The sequence below is a fragment of the Schistocerca piceifrons genome, chromosome 1 (genome assembly GCF_021461385.2).
Source record: "Schistocerca piceifrons isolate TAMUIC-IGC-003096 chromosome 1, iqSchPice1.1, whole genome shotgun sequence".
Lineage (NCBI taxonomy): Eukaryota > Metazoa > Arthropoda > Insecta > Orthoptera > Acrididae > Schistocerca > Schistocerca piceifrons.
In genome coordinates, this window is record NC_060138.1 from 912903147 (window position 1) to 912924871 (window position 21725).

Sequence of the window (21725 nt, forward strand, 5' to 3'; positions counted from 1 at the left end):
CTGCCAGCCCACCCACAACCTGGTCGGTTGTGGATCATCCCTCACAGAAACCACACTGATAGGGGGCCAAAAGGTCCAGTGATTCAAGGAAACAGTACAATTGCAAGACTGCTGTCCTTTCAAGCAGTTTGCAGAGCATGTTGGTGAGGCTAATAAGTGACAGCTGTCATATATGTTGTGTCTTTGAGAGGTTTAAGATTGGGATCATGATACTATCTCACAATTGTGAATGGAAAACACCTTTTAACCACACTCTTTGCTAATGCAAGGCACATATCAATAATGTTGAACAATAAAATCGCATTAGCTGTCAAATTCATGAATAGCAGTACAAAGGAACAATGATTTTCCCATGTCAGCAACCTTCATCATGCGTACACAACAGGAACCTGGACACATGGAGTCTGGACTTAGCATTAGTAATCACAAAGATGTCTAGTTGATTTATAGCCATTTCCCAAAAAATCCACTACTTAAGTTATCAATTTTTGGTCACACATTTCATCCCATTCAATACAATGTTCAACTGCCTAAACCACATGACCCTTATTCTCGCACATTTTTGGAATAAGTTTTATAAGCTCATTTGCTGTTTTTCTGACAGTCCATATTGCTCTCTCACATTTTGACATTGCACACTGATCCCTCTTGGAATATGTATTCTGTACAATTCCTCTTAAGTTAGATGTCATGTGCTACATTAATTTAGAAACACATATGGACATGAAATAATGCTTGTACTGACAGGCCTTTTGCATAATATCACTAAAGGATCCCGTATTAAGCTGTTGAGTTTTAACACTGTGTAATTCATATTACTTAACTCTGGTAATTTCCCCCCCCCCCCCCCCCCCTTCTATCCTAGTTGATGTAGCTTCCCAATAATGTACTGGGAACCTTTTCTTAATCATCTGTTCCTCAGTCCCTGTATGTTGGGACATATGATGTACTTAATTATACATTGTACTCGGAATTTGGCACATTAATTATGTTTCAAGAGATTTTTGTCACAGGTTACATTCTTTACATTATGATCATGCAATCGCTGTTAAACAGGAAGTACATTGTGATGTGCTTCTAAAGGGTGGTGCAGATAATAGCAGCCCGTGTAAATATAAAGGAAATGCAGTGAAATTAAGAAACAAAGAGCTGAACTGGAATTACCATTTATCGTGAAAAAAAAATTCATAGACAATGTTGAAAGTGACCCCCCGCAACATCAATACATGTGCATGTCTAAGCACATTCAGATACACCTGGCGTGAATTTCAGATATCGATGGCAGCCACTTCACAGCTGATGATCTCTTTCAGTTCCTGTATTGTATGCAGATTTGTTTCATATACCTTTTTCTTCAAGTGTCCCCACATGAAAAAAATCAAATGTTGTCAGATCCAGAGAACATGGTAGCCATAAATGTTTGCTGACAATTCATTCCTCAGTGCAGATATCACAAACTCGTTCCAGAGATACGTGTGGCATGTTGCCCCATCTTGCTGGAAGAAGCAGTACTGTCTTAATCAGTGAGTTGAACACAAAACATATCAGAATCACCATATACGCAACTGTGTTGAGGGTTGTGTAAAAAAATGTCAGTCCAATGATGCGCATTCCTGTTGCACCACACCAAATGTCAATATTTTTCATCACACAGCTGCTGCTGACACAATGTTAGGGGTTTCCGTAGCCCTGTACATCACATTATGTGAATTCACATGACAAGAAAGATGAAATCATGCTTCATCAGCATAATATAATGGAAAGGGTCTAACAAACCATTGCTGATACTGTGAAAAAGCCACATGCAGTAATCTACAAATGTCTGTCATCCTCCAGTAATTGCTGCACAACTGTCTCACAGTATGGCTTCAAATCACGACTTTTCAATATCCTTTGGCAACTCCTCCTGCTTACATGCGCCTGTTGGACCAATTTACATGTAGACTTCTTTGGTCTCTGAATAATTCTCCTGCAAATGTCTGCAATAACTTCTGATGTGCAAACTGAAGGACTTCTTTGTTGTTTTACATTTTGCACATATCTATAGATGCACCAACTGTGTCAGACTCTGCATTGCTCTTTTTGCTGGTAGTTCTCTATCCAGATATTTGACCCCTAAAATTTTGCGAGTTGCCTTAACTGAATCTGTTTTCACATATGCTTCCACAATTTCAATTCTTTCTTCTACCAAGAAAGTAATTTTGCAGACTGCAAAGAGAAACTAACTTTACTGAGGAAATAAACTGAAATGCTGACAGAAGAATGCTGACAATCGATTACTGCATAGAACTGTCCTCTGTTGTAGCTTTTACTCTATTTCAGAAGTCTTAATATTGCATTCACATTCAAAGGGGAGGCAGGCTACTTTTAACTGCATCACCCTGTACATTAATCATTAATTCTATTTTTAAAAATCCATTTTTTTTATAGCTGATGCTTGTGATTTTTTTTTACAAATATTTCTTATGACCATACTGTAATTCTTGTAATTGTGGTTGTTTCTTATCTTAAAATTATCTGTGTGTGTCATGATTTATACTGACTGAACATCTTTGTGATGTTATCTTTGAGGCTAAAATTACCTTGGCTACTCATGCTAGGTTCAGACTACGCAAGTACAGTTTCCTGTTGTGTGGGGCTGACAGAGGTTGTTGATGTGGGAAAGTTACTATTCTTCTGTATTACTATTCATGAATCTGACATCTAATGAGACTTAATGGTTCAAGATGATTGGCATGCAATTTGCATGAACTCATTTATGCAATCCCCAACAATCAGTCCTTCCTTCTCATCCCTTCCAGCAAGTCTCTCCTGAACCATGGTCCTGGGTGACTTTCTGAAATCTACCCCTTTTCCTAGACCTCTCCAGGCCTTTTCCTTCACCCCTCTTCCTTGTCCTTCAACCCTTCAGCCTGAAGGAGGAGCTACTGGCTCTGATAGCTTGTCTAATTATAACTTTCTTTTGTGTTTGTGTGTTCTGCCACCATTTGGTGAGTGGATATTTTTTTTTTTTTATCTATACAATGGAATTATTTTGTCAAATATTATTTGTTTTTGTTGTCATATTCTGAATTTAGTGTCTTTATGACACTTTGTAAATTGCAGTTTTGGTATCATTTCTATTTTCTTAACATTGATTTAGATGCCCAGACGATGATCATTGACCAAAACTGGTAGCAAATTAAGAAATTGTTTTAATGCAGCCAAATGTCATCAGCTTCCAGATAAAGCTTCATTTCATCGTGTTTCAGGTTGTCATGAGTGAAGCATAATGAAAACAGTTCTAGAAAAGGCCCAGTGTATGGGATTGTTTATTCAGACCCAAATCAGGCACACAGGTTCAAAGGATCTTCCAAACATGGCACAGGAAGCAACTATCCTCATCGACATTGATACACCGGTGCTACAGGAATTTTGTGCACACAGGAAGCAGGGCACATTGTGCTCAGATCGTGTGCGACGTTCTAGACCAGGTGTTTCCAGTTCGCTGGATTGGTAGGTGTGGTCCAATTCCCTGCTCTCCTAGTTTGCATGATATTCCACCAATGGAGCCTACCAAATGCCTACCAACTACTCCAGCGATTTTAAGAACCAAATTGTTGCTGCTACTGCCACAGTTAATATGGATATGTTGCGCCAAGTGTGGATGGAGCTTGAACACAGACTGGATGTTGTGCATCACCAAAAGTGCACATGTTGAAATTGAGAGAATGGCATAAAAGCTTTGTGAGGTAGTATCACAAAAGCCGAACATGGAGTGAATATCTTATACAACACATTTAAGTTGAACCATAGCTTTTGAGACACGTCCTGCCTTTCAAATGGATGGCACAATCAGTCATTGTTTCAAATGTAAATTATCAAGCCGAGAAGAGAATCATCAGCAGTGAAAACAGTAAATGGTATTTTTGTTAAAGCCTTCACATGTTTTACCAAGAACTGTCTAGCTTTAAACTTTGAAAATAAATAAAGATAGCTCATGCAATTCCTTAGCATAAAAATACTGAACACATTAATGTAGTGTACCAACAAAAATAATAAATCTGGTAGATTATACTAAGTTTTTGGATGTGCATACTGATGAAAACTTAAACTGTAAAAACCACAAACTTGATGTTTATTGCATGGCTTTCAATGGTGGAATACACAAATGGCCACAGGAAAACTGTCTGCACTGAAGATGTCCAGTAACCATCTGCAGAATATGTTCTACAGCATACATAGTGTAGTCAACAAAAGAAAATTACAAGGAAAAAAGTGTAGTCACAAATTTTTATACAGTGGTAGGATGGAGTTTCATGAACAACATACTAAAAATTCCCAATGATGGGGTGAGTCTAGAGGGGTGCTATTTACAGGTCACTTTTTTATATTTTCCTTGAATAACAAAAACTTCGGCTTCTAGAGAAAATCTTTTACAGTACAAAATTAAACTACACTAAATTTTCTACAAAAAAGGTACTATCCACTTTTTTTTTCTCTGAGACTAATCATTTTACATAGGATGAGATGGAAAAACCACAGATTATTAAAAATAGTCTTTTGATGATATAAACTTAATTTTTACTGTTAAATGAAGTGGATTACAAACAAATATTAACCGTGTGTAATGCATCTAAGTACAATAGAGCCATACTAAGAGAGAAATTGTGTTTTGGAGTTAGAACAGGGTGGAGAGTAGAAGGGCGACGGAAGATTGGTCAATGGATTGTGGTCATGCAATCCTCTCCTTCGTAGGTCCACAGGATGAGTTAACATCACATGGAATACAGATATGAATTACCAGCAGTGCTAGCACCAAAAACACACATGGACAGAATCTACATAAATCTCTGGACATTGTTCTAAACTGCTAGAGGGGAAACTTATTCTTTATCATTCCATAAAAAAGCTGTAGCGTTCTTCCGTGAAAAGCAACATTCCCCACCACAAGTGCGGCTCACTGTCAGTTTACAGACAGACTATACTTCCCCAGCATTTTCTATCCAGTTCTCTTATGTAAGCAGACAAAATAACTTCACTGAACTCATGTTTATATAGTGGAATTATTTTCATTTTATTAAATGAGTACTTATTTGCAGTTGTTATGTGAGCTTTTATGTAAAATATGTTCCTACAAACAACAGCTGAGAAGTGTACAATTTGTAGTATGATGTTGTCAGTAATCTTTCTAGTGTTGGGAGGAAAGGAATTGAAAAGGTAAATATGGCAACTTCCTTATGTCTATCGTTGACAGCATATTGTCAAGCTGTGTAACTGTGTTGTAAGTCACTTGATGGTGAGTTAATGAGTGACCAGAAAGTTACTGCACGTCTCTCAACATTAATTGTGTTACTGGTAGACTGCATAAATCTCCTCCAGTCAGAAATGACACATCTTGTAGGGTGGACTGCAGTGACTACAGCCACTTACTACACTTCCACAGCATATCTTCCACAATGCATGTGAATGTCTGATGCAATGAGACTGATTATGTTCATATCTAGAACAGTAATTTGCTGTAATGCAATGTTCGATGTACACTGAAATGTCTGAACTTTAACGACACCCAGGTGACCTGCTTCTGTTACAGAGGAACCTCTTCAGATGTTGGGAAGGCTGATGCTGGCATGATGGATTTGATATCCCTTATACCGTGAGAAGTATTCCAGCGAATGATGGAGGAGATAAGGAAATCAACATTGTTGAATATGTATCGACACCACATTACACTTGGGATATGCTCTTCAGTGAGGTATACAGCTGCCAAGTCCAGCTCTTGACTTACTGAATAACTAAAAATAAATACTCATTTCATAAACTGAAAATAACTGCACTATATAAAGCTCAGTGAAGTTATTTTGACTATCCACATAATACAGTTGGAAAGGAAATGCTGAGGAGGTATAGTTTGTCTGTAAACTGAAAAGCAGCAGCACTCGTGGAGGAGGAAATTACCTGACGCAAAAGAATGTCAGAGCTGCTGCACGAGATGAATAAGAAAAATGTGCAGAGATTTACAAAGATTCTGTCCACATGTGTTTTTTGCATTAGTATTATTAGTAACTCATATCTGTTTGCCATGTAGTCGATGTACTTTGTGGAAAATAAACACCCTTCTCGATGACCCCTCCCACCCCACCCCTGGCATGTCTGTTCACTGTTGCTAGTTCTTCATCAGGTCACTGCAGAGGGTCAGTATAACTTTGTGGAACAGCCTATGGTTGCTTCTTGAGATTAGTGGGTAAATAGAGTGGGGAATCATCTGCTTACTCCTCAGTTTGTGGCACTATAAAAGAGGGAATTGCATGACCACAATCTGGTCACCTGTCTTGCAACACAATTTATCCCTACTAAGGCTCACATGGTACACACATTTAATATTTGTTCTTAACCCACTTCATTCAAAAGTAAACAGTAATTTTATACCATTAAAACACATTTTTAATAGCCTGTGATTTTTCCATCCCCTGCAACACAGTAATTGTTAGGATCTTTTTTGTAGGAAATTTAATGCAGTTTAGTCTTTTACTGGAAAACATTTTTGTTAGAGGCTACGTTGTTTGAGTTATTCAAGAAAAACAATTTAGATCCTCCCACACAGTACTTCTTTCCCTAAACTCCAAGCTCAAAACTTAGTCTCCATCATATCTTCTCATACCATTATGTTCCTATATTTAACCTATCATTGCTTGGACCACTCCCATATACTTCCTCTATTGGCATCTTTTTCGAATTTTATATTGTTTGTTTATTTGTTCTCTGTCAGTATTAGCCTCCTGTCTCCTCTTTGAACTTGTTTTTCACATACATATCCTCTCTCTCTCTCTCCTATACCAAATAGCTCTTTTTCTCATACTTTACTTCTCACTCCACTCATTTCTATCATCTCTGAATTCAATCATAAACATTTCATACTGCTTTACTACCTTTGACCTCCCACTCTTGACACCTTCCTCTTATATTTTGCCTCCCCTTCTGCTCATAAATATTTGCCTCTCTTAGTCTGGATTTTCACAATCTTTCCATTCAACACTACACATAACGAAGTATGAACTGAAAGTCATAATGTATAATGACTCAATAGTGTCTCATGAGATTATTTAGTTGCACACAGAAACAAATGTAGATTAAAAAGACTAATAAATGACCATCACACTAATAGAAATGTACTATAGATTCTTCAGGAAACAATGTGAAATGGGAGTAAATGATAATGTGGTCAAATAATTACAACACACAAGAATTATTTAATGAAAAGGACAGTTACAATTCACCATATAGTGAAGATACTGAGTTGCAGAAAGGCACAACAAAAGACTGCTGGAAAGTTAGCTTTCGGCCAACAAGGTCTTTGTCAAAAATAGATGACATACACACGCTCACGCAACAGCGACTCACATACACAAGACCACAGTTTCTAGCAGCTGAAGCCAGACTGTGAGCAGCAGGGCATTATGGGAGAGGCAACCGGGTGGGGGTAAAGATGAGGCTGAAGCAGGGAGGGGGAAGATAGCAGGCTAGGGGTGACGTGCCCTTAGCGCTAGGATTTCACCCGGAACAAGTCCTGCCCATTCATCCCCCTCCACGCCTATCCAAAGTAGAAGGCCCTCCCCTAAACAGCCGCCAGTTCAGCAAACTGGAAGTTACATCAAAGTTGTTATCGTCACAGTCCAACACATGTTACACTGTGATGAAATTTAGTAATGATAAGAAATTTAAGTCTTTCTGGATAGTAATATAATACGAACGTGTATTATTAAAGAAATAAAAATATTTATAGAGAATTGAAAGCATCGCCAGCAATAGAAAACAAAAAATAACGATGTTATTTAAAGGCAATAAGGACAAATTTTCATTAACTAATTCACTTATTATAGTACGTTTATTTGAGAGAAACAGCAGAGCAAACATACAATGCGAAAACAATGGTTTTGAATCTCTCATGTCGGTAGTAAAGCCACGGATGCAGTCGACTAACTCTGTTGTCTAAAATCAACGTTATACAGAAATAAGTGAAAGTCGTTTTGTTTATGTAGACCATCATAGTAGCTCACGAAAATTAAAGAATATAAGAATGCCATGAAGTAGAACTGCCTAATGAAAGCAGTAAGATATTTGCTTATATGACATATTTCGTTAGTATTTGCAGGGGTAATGGGTGAATTTTAACTTTTAAATTCTTCCAATGCCATACTTGCGCATTATAAACGAGGTTATAAAGAATTGTGGCTGTTCTGTGTGATTAGTGTCCTATATGCTGTTGCAAACGTCTCAGGACAATAATCTGTCATTCTTTGTTCTGTCTATTTTTAACCAAAAGATAAATTAATTTCATGTCATTCAAACCATTTTTTAAAAATAATAATGATGATGTGTATGTTTGTCACAGAGCAGTTATGAAGCAAATAAATGCTGCAGTGTTTCACAGCTGTAAAACGTCCTTCATGCTGTGCCAGCTCTTCTTCCACCCCTAAAACTTTTCAGCAAAACTATTCAGTGAATAACACGCAAAAACAGGCTGGATCGATCTAGCAAGAACAAAGTAATTTTGATGCCCTCTGGAATTATAGTGAACACTGGTGCTTGTTTGGCATATACTGTCTGAGTTCTAAAAACCGTGGTTCCTCTTTCTCCAAGCAAATTATTCTTTGAGGGTAGGTTTTTCCTGTATTAGCTTTGGGTGCTTTTTCTCACATAGAAGTATATTTCTTCATAGGCTATTCATCTGAATACTGAGTTCTCGTATTTAAGGAATTCAGTGCTAAATTGTTTTCTCTTATGTTTGCTGTGGAAGTACCTGGCACAGCTGAGGCCAATTGTGCACTTTTTTTGTAACGTGTCTTTTAACTATGTGGCAAAATTTAGGACCTAGCAAGATATTAATTTAACATTCACTCCAAGTGCAGCCAAACGCGGTAAACCACGTGGGTCAACTGAAACCAAGCCCAGGCGCCGAACAAAGACCGGGAAAACCGGGGGGTGAGTGGGCGAGACTTGTTCCGGGTGAAATCCTGGCGCTAACGATTCCTCTAGGGGTGGGGGATGGTAAAGTGCAGGAATGACAACCTCTTATCATGTCCTGAAATGAGAAATGTCCTATCCACTATCCTTCCCACTCCTCCCACAGTGGTGTTCCTCTGCCCACCGAATGTGCACAATATCCTTGTGCATCCCTACACAACCCTTGCTCCCAGCCCCTTGCTTGATGGCTCATATCTCTGTAATAGATCTAGGTGCAAGACCTGTCCCAAGCATCCTCCCATCACCACCTACTCCAGTCCTGTCACAAACATCACCTATCCCATAAAAGGCAGGGCTACCTGTGAAACCAGTCATGTGATCTAAATGCTAAGCTGCAACTGCTGAGCTGCACTGTACGTAGGCTTGGCAACCAACAAGCTGTCCATCTGCATGAATGGCCACTGAAAACTGTGGCCACAAAACAACTGGGCCACTCTGTCACTGAGCACACTGCCCCACAAGATGTCCTTCATTTCAATGGCTTTCTCACAGCCTGTGCCATCTGGATCTTCCCACCAACACCAGCTTTTCTGAATTGTGCAGGTGGGGACTTTCCTTGCAATATATTATATGTTCCCGAAGCTCTCCTAGCATCAACCTTCATACCCATCTACAACCCCTCCCTGTTCCCATTCCACTACTGCACAGCCCTCTCTTCCACCAACACATCCATTTTTTGTTTTACTTCTCTCCTTTCCCCCTAACCACACCTCCCCCTATCTCCCCCACCTCTCCCCTGCCCTTAGCTGCGCCACTCTCCGCCTCGTCCCTGCTTGCTCTCAACAGCACTTCCCCATCCCCCACCCCTACCCTGCCACCCCTCCCCACCTCAGCCTCCTCCTTACCCCCACCCAGTTGGCTCTCCCGTAATGCCCTGTTGCACGTAGTCTGGCTACAGCTGCCAGAGACTGTGGTCGTGTGTGTAAATTGCGTTTGCGTCAGTGTGCGCTGTAACACAGCAAGTTATAACGAGATGACATTTGTTGCAGTAAGGCACGCAGCCGTTTGGTATGATGGCTGCAGGAGCGGTATGTTTTCTCTGTCGCTTTACTCACAGCACAGCTGACTCTGCCTGCCACGAGAACTGCATAGTGTAACAGTCAGATCCGAAGATTCATACCGTCTACGAATCTAAATAATCCATATTAATTATTATCTGATTTTGTTCAAATTTGGTACACAGCCTTTTGTTATTAATGGAAAGATGCTGTCAAGATTTCTGGAGATAGAGAAAATTACCTAAAAGCCCTAAAACCAATGCTTGTTTTTTAAAACCAAGTCAGGAATAAATATAGATTGACTTTCATTATCATTTGAAGCCATTACGAATTTATCAGTGCACAAAATCAATTAATTAGAATTTTCTATTCAAAACTGTCATCACTGTGCATTACGAAATACAAAAATCGGTCAAAATTATGATTTTATTATATTTTGTTATGTGAGTGTGTAAGAATGATTGAGAGAGTGTATGGGGACATATGTTAAAACTTAATATGTCATTTTTCATAAAACCTTGCACAAATAGACCGTGGAAAAGTTATGGTGCAACCATGGTCCAGATGACTTATGTCGGTGTGAGCTTGCTTTTGTATAAAAGCAGCCAGAATAAAAGTTAGAGGCAGAATAAGCTTATTTATCAATTTGAAGAATAATTCGTACTTCGCTTATTTTCATTAAACAGTATACTAGAAATTGAAGGTTTAATTATGTTAATTACTATCAGATTATTGAGTAGATAAGGCAAGTTTTGCCATGAGAATGATCTCGAATAAACATTCTGGTTGGTCATTTATATCACCAGCCAAACAGAATTAAACTGTTCCCATGCGAATACAGTGGAGTGGGCAGTGAGAAGAATAGTTCAAGAAAGTCGCTTGCTAACCAGCCTATGGATAACACCATGTTAGATAGCTCCATAAAAATAGTCCGAAAATTGAAGAAATAGTGAGTTAATTGCGATTCGAATACATTGTGACTGAAGCTACTGGAGTTACGAACAATTTAAGAAAGTTTGGTGTTTCTAAATTAAATAGTTTGAGAGTTATGAGCATGTGAACTTTCTGGTCATAGTAACAATTCCGTGTGGCATGTTTCGTGCTCTGTACGGAATACTTTGGCAAGCACTTCTTTCGAAGAAGACCATTGAAATGACTGAATGTTTAACTCGTGAATAGTTGTGGGTCGGTACCTGGTAGAACATGAAAATTAGTCAGGTCGGGCTTGCAAATATTCTGGCTGCTTTTTGAGTGAAACTATGTTGTACAGACAGTGACCTTTGAATGATAGAGCATTACCATATTAAATACGGACTTGATAGCCATTTCACGTATTTCCATATGAATAAAAAGCAGATTCAATCTAATTTTAAATGCTATCTGCAAGTAGACTGCATTCTCCACAATGCCTGATTTTTTTAAAAATGAACTTTCAGGAACTGACTTTCAACTCGAGTTACATGGCCTCTGTGTGTTAGGTATTAGGCAGTGGTTTCATCAACACTACTTTACACTGCCTAGCACGTATCTGCTACTACAGAGTGAAGGGACATAGGAAAGAAGCATATCGAGGTAGGTGGACTTTCAATAAGTGAAAGAGAATGCAGACGACTGGCCCCGCCCCGCACACAGCGCGTGTGTGTATGTTATCTATTTTTGACAAAGACCTTGTTGACTGAAAGCTAACTTTCTGACAGTCTTTTTGTTGTGCCTTTCTACGACTCATCATCTCTGCTATACGGTGAGTAGCAACTATCCTTTTCATTATATTATTACATTCCATCCTGGATTTTCCATTACCAGAAGAATTAATTGATAGCCACAACAGCAGAAACCCATCTAAATCAGCCAAAACGCAATTCTAAGTAACAATGACTTTGTGTAGAAGCAACATAATTAATGCGCAGTCAATGCACTGATGAAATAAACATTACTGCCAAAACAGCATATACACTTTAATACTTTTAAAGAAAACTATAGTTGGAGTCACGTATGATGGCGGTCGAGTTTAGGCTTGTTCTGTGGACCTACATAATGTATGCTCTGACAGCCAATAAGTGTTCAGTATGAGATATTCACTCTGAAGCAGAGTGTGCGCTGGTATGAAACTTCCTGGCAGATTAAAACTGTGTGCCGGACCGAGACTCGAACTCGGGACCTTTGGTTCGGAGGAGAGCTTCTGTAAAGTTTGGAAGGTAGGAGATGAGGTACTGGCGGAAGTAAAGCTGTGAGGACGGGGCGTGAGTTGTGCTTGGGTAGCTCAGTTGGTAGAGCACTTGCCTGCGAAAGGCAAAGGTCCCAAGTTCGAGTCTCGGTCCAGCACACAGTTTTAATTTGCCAAGAAGTTTCAGTGTTCATTATGTTCTGCTGCGAGCATTAAATGTGATTGTAGAGAGTTGTTTGGTGAATTTCGATTCCATTTGTTGTGAATTGTCACTGCTGATTATGGTGGTAATTGTTAAATTCTGCGTAAGTAAGTGAGAGACATAATTTACAAGATATATTCTTTCCTCAAGCAGAAAGCATGCGCATGTGTGTACTGCAACTGTCACTTGTAATTGTCAACAATGCAATCCCTGTCCATACCCCAACATGCACGAACCGCCATCATTTGTGGATCAGACTATAACAAGTTAGGAGGCATATTTAAACAATACATAAAATATTGTTGATCTGAATGATATATGTACCCACACTTGAACAGTGTTCCAAGTAAGATTGCATTTTCCAGAGGAAATGGCCAACCAAAGTATTAACAATATGACAATGCAGAAAAGGAAATCTTATATTTTAGTTACTAGCACAGCCGAAGAGGGCTTACACGTACGTGTCTCTCTCTCTCTCTCTCTCTCTCTCTCTCTCTCTCTCTCTCTCTCTCTCTCTCTCTCTAACATAGCCAGGTAAACAGTTTAAAATGTTAACGAACATTCAAGCATAATCATTGTACACATTTTACTCCAATATAATGAAAAAAGTCAAGCTGATACTCACGCATCACTAAATATTGGTTTTCGACGTTTTCTTTTGTCAGCAATTGGACGACCATCATCATCTACAATGAAATCATCCTCATCTGAATAGTCACCCTCTTCATCTTCTTCCTCATCAACACGCTCTGTTTCAACCCTTCCTCTTTCTGAGGCTCTCTCCTCTTCCTTGTAATAGGAGAACAACATAGAAAGTAAGTGTACAGTTCAGAGCAGACAATATGATTCATTGCTATCTTTAACTTACCCACAATATCCAGTTTTGTGTCCCAGAGAAATGCATTAAGTGAAAGCTCTTGGTGATAATGTTATTTCTACCTGTTTCTGTTTGAGATAAATACCACAATTTGGCACTGACACTTTTATGTGTCATATCACTACAGCTGAGAAACATATACTTTCTAAAGATATAATATTTTGTGAGTGCTGAAACATCACCAACACCATCAACATCTAAAAATCTACATATAAATGGATTTGCCTTGCATTTATATTACTTTTAAAAGATTTACGTAAAATGAGGACAAGACATTCAAATGATCGATGAATACCACATAGCAGTGGGCTCTTACAGAAAGGTTAGCAGCCCGGGGAGAACAAATACAATCACATGGTTCTTATCAACGCTACTATTGCCCATTTTTTAAGTTCTGGTCTAGGATTACATTTCAACTGGTACTTTAAGAAATGCATGATTTTTAGATTATGAAATATGCTGTGGCATGTGCCTACCAGTATCTCCAATATTTAGTAGTGCTTTAAATAAGAAATGAGAGTCCCAAGAACTATGGAAAAACATGAAATATCCATAATTATTATTCCCGAAGGGCCTTGTCTGTAAAGCTACTAGAATAATTAAAAAGTACTCTCACTGCCGTAGTGAAGATGAGCACACCAAGCCATTTTCCACATTACAAATGGAAGAAACACCTTTGGGTGATAAATTAATGGTTTTCGATTAGTTCAACAATTGGTTAACAAAACCATTCAACAAATGAGCAAAAATTTTTGTGTAATGTGATTTGGATCATTATCATCTAAGGAAAAAATGTTGAAGCAATGAAACACGAGGGTGCTACTAAAATTTTAGTAGCATCTGCAAATATGCTTCCTATCTAACTCCAACAGAAAACTGATTTTGTTAACAAATCTGGTCACTGAAAATTGGAAAATTGCTGCTTAACCTGACACATTCAGAAGTACTGTAATTTCAACCAGAAATGTAGCATAATATTGATTTGAAATGACTAAAAAATAAAAATAAGATCATCTTCATTCAACAAATTTTTTTTACAAGACTGTAGAATGTCTGCAGTAACTACATTGGCAGAAAAAAATCGCAACACCAAAAATTAATTAATATAGCGTAATGAAATTTTGGGAATTTTTGTCTTAACATATTTAAGTGAGACCACTGGTTATTATAAGTGTGAGATTAGCCATCGAAAATTTGAAATGCTGGTACATTAATCACTGGTGTAACTGCTATTGGTAATTATAGGGATGGTTAATGCTGTTTGTGGATGACACTGGAGTTGTCATCCACTGCTGTCCCATAAGTGCCCGATCTGGTGACTGCGCAGGCCAAGGCAACATTTCAACACACTGTAGAGCATGCTGGGTTACAACAGCGGTGAGTGGGTGAGCGTTATCCAGTTGTAAAACACCCTTGAATTCTGTGCATAAATGGCAGAACAACAGATCAAATTACCAGATTGACACATAAATTTGCAGTCAGAGTAGATTGGGGGAGGATGAGATTAGTGTTTAACGTCCTGCCAACAACGAGGTCATTAGAGACTGAGCACAACCTCAGATCACGGAAGGATGGATAAGTGATTTAGGGAAATCACGGAAAACCTAAAACAGGATAGCCAGACACGAGTTTGAACCATCATCCTATTGATGTGAGTCCATTGTGCTGACCACTGCACTACCCTGTTCGGGAAATTCGCAGTAATGGCGCATGGCAAACCAAGAGTGCTCCAGCTGTCATACAAAATCACAACTGAGGCCATAACTCCAGGTGTAGGTCCAGTGTGTCTTGCACGCAGACAGGTTGGTTGCAAGCCCTCAACTGGCCTCCTCCTAACCAACACATGCCAGCACTAGCATTAAGACAGAACCAGCTTTCATCACAAAAAACAGCACAGCAGACCTCCATCCTGCCCTCCAATGAGATCTCCCTTCACACCATTAAGGTCACAAATGATGATGGTTTGGGGTCGGTGGAATGCATGCCGCAGAATGTCTAGCTCAGAACTATCCTTGAAGTAAACAATTTGTAACAGTTTCTTTTGCCACTGGGGTGTCAATGCCGCTCAAATTGCTGCTGCAGACACAGTATGACGCACCAGAGCCATATGCCGGACAAAACAGTCTTCCATCCCAGTAATGTAATGTGAATGTCCAGAGCTCAGTCTTCCTGCAAATGTACATTCTCGTGATTGCCGCTGCCAGCAATAATGCACAGTGGCTACATTCTTGCCAACACAGAAGGACCATCCAGCCTCTTGTAGCCCCATTACACTACCTCATTCAAATTTAGTGAGGTGTTGATCATGGAGTCCTTGTCACACTCTTGAAAAACATCAACTCAACCTGTCCAATTTCAAAGGTAACTAACGCTCATGACCATTACAGCATGTATTTAAAGCAGACCTGATTTGGATTCTCATTGTGATGCTGCTACAACTGCTCTTATGCAACTGGTGTGAAACTTGAATATACATCATATTTCAGATTTAGAAACACACTTACCAACTTTATGTTGCACAACTTCTTGGTGTCGTGATTTTTTTTTTTTTTTTTCCAGCAGCTATTTTCCTTCATTTCCGTGACCTTTTTCGTTTTTCAAATTTTTCATCCTAAACATGATTTCTTTCAATCGAGTTAATGATTAAAATTGTTTGCAGAACTTTCAGTGCTAAAAACTTATATAAACTAGCAGTATCTCAGAAAAAAATATTTTTTTGCATTATTATCAGGAATAACATTACACAGTAACATGCTACAAGTGGTTTTCCGATTACTTATTCTTAAAAGAATGAGATAGAAATAAACATACCATTTCCTCCCTTTCCTTTGGTTCGTGTTTGCAAAAATGAAGGAAAAAAAAGGACAAGAATTAGCAAAACAAAACAAACAAAAACATCACACAAGACAATACTACCAATCTAACACACAAAACAAAGTTACACACAAAACACACAACAAAAAACAGTTAATTACAGCAGCCATTATGTAATTTCATAGGTACTGTATTATTCATAAAAAGGTATTCACAAATAAAGTGACGTATAATTACCAGTAAATTAATGGCATATTTATAAGGGTCCAAACATGCTTTATAACCTAATTACCCACCACTTTTACACTAGAGTACCACTCCCCACTCAGACATCTCAAAATACTATAAATGGTTTTTTTCCCAAGAGATAACAGCTTTCAAATGAGATTTTCTTCTTAACTGTTCCCTACTCTTTAGCTCAACTCCCGGATTCAAGTTCTGTTTTCACTGGCCTAGTGAGTTTCATAACAGACTTAATCTTAAATTAACAACAGATTTAATCAAAATTAATTTTGTATATATGTCTGTAAAGCTTCAGTTATTGTAAGTGAATGTCATTGCAAGTTCATATAAATACAATTTTCGGAGAGATTAATAGAGTGTTTGTAAAGGTATGAATGGAAATTTGAATGTATAATTACACTCTAGTCATAAATTTATCTACAAAAAAACAAATCACGAAAACAACTACAACCTGCAGATGATTGGAAGGAATATACACTTTAAGGCTAAAAATCAGGCTTAATAATTTAGGAGTAAAGAAGACCAGTCACCAAACAGCAGAAACAAGGAGACATCAACAGGCACAAGCAAAAGAGGAAAAAAAAAAAAGCTTGTTGGCACTCAGAACACATCCTTTGCACCCCTACATTGTACCAGGCAGACGTACAATGTCAGCATTGCATTTTTGCAGGTGGACAAGGCTAGGGTGGGGGCTGCATCAGGTGTGGCTAGTAAAGGGAGACAGTGTGGGGAGGCCGGAATAAGTGTTACGGGTAAGTAGTTAGTGGCTAGGAGGGAGGTAGCAGGTTTGCTTGTTGCCTGTAATGTGGGAGGGGGGTGTGCCAGATGCACATGCTAGGCATTTTATGCACAGGTGCCAGAGCCAGTGGGCTGCAGTGCACACTGAAGGTGATGTGGACTGGGAGCGGGAGACAGGATATAGTATGCAGGAATTATTGGGTGGACGGTGCGGGATAGTTGGTTAATGGAGACTGAGGACAGGAAGGTTACAGGAGTGAAGGATGTGTTGCAAGGAAAGCTCCCATCTGCATAGTTCAGAAAATCTGGTGGTGGAGGTAAGAATCCAGATGGCCTGGGTTGTGAAGCAACCACTGAAATCAAACACATTGTGCTCAGCTGCATGTTGTGCCACTGGGTGGTCAACTTTGTTCTAAGCCACAGTTTGGCAAAGATCACTCATTCTGATGGACAGTGGGTTAGTTGTCATACCGCCATAAAAAGATGTACAGTGACTGCAGCAGAGTTTGTGTCCAATATGGTTGCCTTCACAGGTCTCTGTCTCTGATGGGGCATGTCAAGCCTGTGACATGACTGGAGTAGAAAATGCTGGGTGAGTGGATTGGGCAAGGGGTTGGGAGTGGTATAGGGATGAACAGAACATTGTGTAGGCTGGGTGGGCAATGGGATACCACTTTAAGAGAGGTCCACAGATGGCCAGCTGTGTAGGAGCAATTTTTTTGTATGGAAGAGATAACGGCTGTTGAAATGGAGGTACTGTTGGTGGTTAGTGTGGATGGAATCATCAAAGAGATATACATCAACACTAAGAAAGGTGAAACTTTGGGTTGAGAAGGACCAAGCAAGCACATGGGAGTGAAGTAGTTGAAGTTGAGGAGGAATGAAGACAGAGTTTCTTGACCCTAATTCAGATTGTGAAGATGGATTTGTCAAAGACCTTCTCTTCTGATCCCTGCAATGAAAACACTTCTTTGCTCTCTTCAGCCAAAGCCAACCTAACCCCAACATTGTATCCCCCTCCCACCCCACACCACCAACCTAACCACCCCCAGATCACCTCCCAGGAATTCCTTCAATCCAACTTCGTGTCACCATACTTCCACAGGTACCTTCCTAAGAACACTAATCCTCAGCAGACGAAAGCACAGTCATACACAACCTCAAAACAGATCCTAACTTAAATCATCCTCCATGTAGACAAAGGAACCCATCACTGCCATAATGAATCACAGTGGCTACCTCACAGAAGGCTTCTGCCAACTGCCCAACTCCTCCACCTACAAGCTCTGCCATACTGACCCCACTTCATGCTCCCAAAATCCACAAACCCAACAATTCTGGATTTCTCATTGCAGCTGGTTATTGCACTCCTACTCAAAGAATTTCCACTTTTGATGACCATCACCTCCAACCAATGGTCCAAAGCCTGGCCTCTTACATAATAGACACTGACCACTTCCTTCACTGACCTTCCTCTCGACTCTCTCTACTCGTCACTGCTGAAGCCCCCCTTACACGCCAACATCCCCATGCACATGGCCTTTCCGCTATCAAACATTACCTCTCCCAATATCCTCCAGACTTCAAACTGTCTATCTCATTCTTCATACACATTACCAACTATATCCTGACACAAAACTATCACCAGGTGTACCAGTATGAAATGAGTGTTACGATACAAATGTGTCAATAGGGAGCATTTGTTGTGAATGAGCCTTAATTTTTTGTTTTTGTTTGGTTGGTATGACATCTGTCAAAGATATTTAGTATACATCAAGTCATGGAACAAACAACATCATATGTTTTCATCGTGTTAACAATGAAAAATTTTGTACCAGAAAGTGATGATTTGCAGAAAGTATTAATTTTTTGTTTTCATTTGAAAAAATAAGTGCTGCAGAGTCGCATCGAATGCTTGTTGAGACATATGGTGATCATGCTCTATCAGAAGCAACATGCAAAAGATGGTTTCAATAGTTCAGAAATAATGATTTTGATATAAGAAATTAAGTACGTGGAAGACCACCAAAAAAGTTCGAAGACGCCGAATTGCAAGCAATATTGGATGAGTCAGAAGCAAATGGCAGCAATGCTAAATGTTACACAACAAACAATTTCTGACCGTTTGAAAGCTATGGGAAACATCCAAAAGTGTGGAAAATTGGTGCCACACGAATTGAATGAAAGACAGATGGAAAACCGAAAAACCATTTGTCAAATTTTTCTTCAAAGACATGAAAGAAAATCAATTTTGCATCAAATTGTTACTGGCAACAAAAAATGGATTTATTTTAAGAATAATAAATGGGAAAAATCATGGGTTGATCCAGAACAACCATCAATATCAACTGCAAAACCAGATCGATTCGGCAAGATTACAATGCTCTGTGTTTGGTGGGATCAGAAAGGTGCGGTGTATCATGAGCTTCTAAAACCTGGTGAAACTGTGAATACTAATCACTACAGACAACAAATGATCAATTTGAACTGCACACTGATCGAAAAAAGACCAGAATGGGCCAGAAGACATGGCAAAGTAATATCTTTACACGACAATGCACCTGCACACAAATCAAAACTGGCTCAGGATACAATCAAAACACTTGGCTGGGAGCTGCTACCCCACCTGCCGTATTCACCAGACTTGGCCCCTTCCGACTACCATTTGTTTTCATCAATGGGACACGCATTGGCTGAGGAACACTTCGATTCCTACAAAGAAGTTGAAAATTGGGTGTCTGGTTTGCTTCAAAAGACGAACATTTCTATTGGCGTGGTGTCCACAAATTGCCAGAAAGGTGGTCAAAATGTATAGAAAGTAATGGTCAGTACTTTGAATAACATGTTTTTACTTTTCAATTCAAAATTAGTGCTTCATTTTCACAAAAAAAATGCTCATTTCATACCGGTACACCTGGTATTTACACTTTGAGGTGAAGTTATACAAACAAATCTGCTGCACACCCATGGGCATCTGCATGCTACCCTCTTGTGCCGATCTTTTTATAGGCCATCTGGAGAGAACTTTTCTAGCCTCCCAGAATACCAACCCCCTTGTCTGGTTCAGGTTCACTGATGACATCTTCATGATCTGGACTCAGGGCCAAGACACCCCATCCTCCTTCCTCCACAACATCAACACCTCTCTCATCCAATTTACCTGGTCCTCCTCAACCCAACATGCCACCTTCCTGGACATTGTTCTCCATCTCTCTAATGGCTTCATCCTCATCTCTGTCCATTTTAAAACCACTACTAGGATCCTCTACTTCTTGATGCAATCTTTTTACTTGTTCTGGAGGGATCCCTCCTTCCACCAGACTTTTCCTGTGAATGACTGCTATTACATAGTAACAGGCTCTGGTAGGTTCACAAACAAGGGTTTATTATTCCAATTACAAATTTGTTTAACTTCTGACAACAATAACTTCCTAGAACAATAACAAGAACACCCACTCATTCTGCTCCTGAGTCAAATACGGTTCTGTGTTATCTATAGGGCTCCCTAGTTACCAAGTCCCATGACCACAGAATGGCTTGAGCTCGATGGCACGCTTCACTGCTCTGCAGACTCTGAGCCGCTGCCTGCTCTGACATCACAAGCAGTTGTCCCACACCCCCAGAATATCTCCAAAATAAATCAGCACACCAATCCAAACAGAACCTAATTTCATTTTACCTACAGCTCTTATTACTTAATCTTTTGAATTCAGCTCTCACCTTATATATATTTCTACAAACACAAACACACATGATCTCACAATCTCATTTCAGCTGTAAGGGTGCTTATCACCAACTCTCACTGATCACCACGAGCATTTGCACCCTTGTGCCACTAACCACCAACAGTACCTGTGTTTCAATTGCTGGAATCACTTTCATACAAAAAAAATCTCTCACATACAGCCTGGCCACCAATGAATGGCATATCTGGAGTGGTGAGAACTCCTTTGCCAAGTATGCTGAGTCTCATTAGGGCCTTCACAGACAGGCAGTACACCCCATACCAAGTCCACAAACAGACTCCCATGCCATATCCTCCCACCACCACAAGAATCAGCTACAAAGGTGTGCCCTCTCCCTGGTCATCCAATATCACCATGGACTGGGAGAAATGAATCATATCCTTCGCCTGGGCTTTGATAATCTATCATCATGCCTAGACATTAAGATACTTCGCGTTCCCCCTAAAGTGGTATTCCATCACCAACCTACAACAGCAGCTTTGTCCATCACTACACCACTCCCAACCCCTTGCAACAGGGATCATATATCTGTGAAACACCAAGACACAAGACCTGCCCAATCTGCACACCCAGCACTTCCCCTTCCAGTCCTGTCACAGGGTTATCCTACCCCATCAGAGACAGAGCCACCTGTGAAAGCAGCCATGTCATATTGCAAACCTGTAGCAATCACTGCACAGTATTTTTTAAATACTGGTATGACAATCAACCAGTTGTTTATCAGAATGATGGCCACAGCCAAACCATGCTCAAAAATGGCTGCTTCACAACCTGCACCACCTAGATTCTTCCCTCCAGCAATAATTTTTCTGAACTAAGCAGATAGGAATTACCCATGTAACACATCCTTTGCTCCTGTAACTCTCCTGGCCACAATCTCTGTTAAACCATTATCCTCACACCCTCTATCCTATAGTTTCCATTTCATCTGCTATGTAAC

At 39.6% G+C, this 21725-nt stretch overlaps 1 protein-coding gene across 2 annotated transcripts in view; it reads right to left on the minus strand.

Moving 5' to 3' along the window:
- LOC124717030 (transcription elongation factor SPT6) overlaps positions 1-21725 on the minus strand; it is a 157651-nt gene that overhangs the window by 116744 nt on the left and 19182 nt on the right. Inside the window, exons 5-6 of one of the 2 annotated variants that reach the window (XM_047243689.1) lie at positions 16056-16070; positions 12993-13156 (exon numbers count right to left, since the gene is read on the minus strand). In XM_047243689.1, coding sequence (XP_047099645.1) covers positions 12993-13156; positions 16056-16070 — 179 coding nt within the window. The remainder of the gene's footprint in view (positions 1-12992; positions 13157-16055; positions 16071-21725) is intronic. The other variant, XM_047243696.1, reaches the window with a different exon arrangement.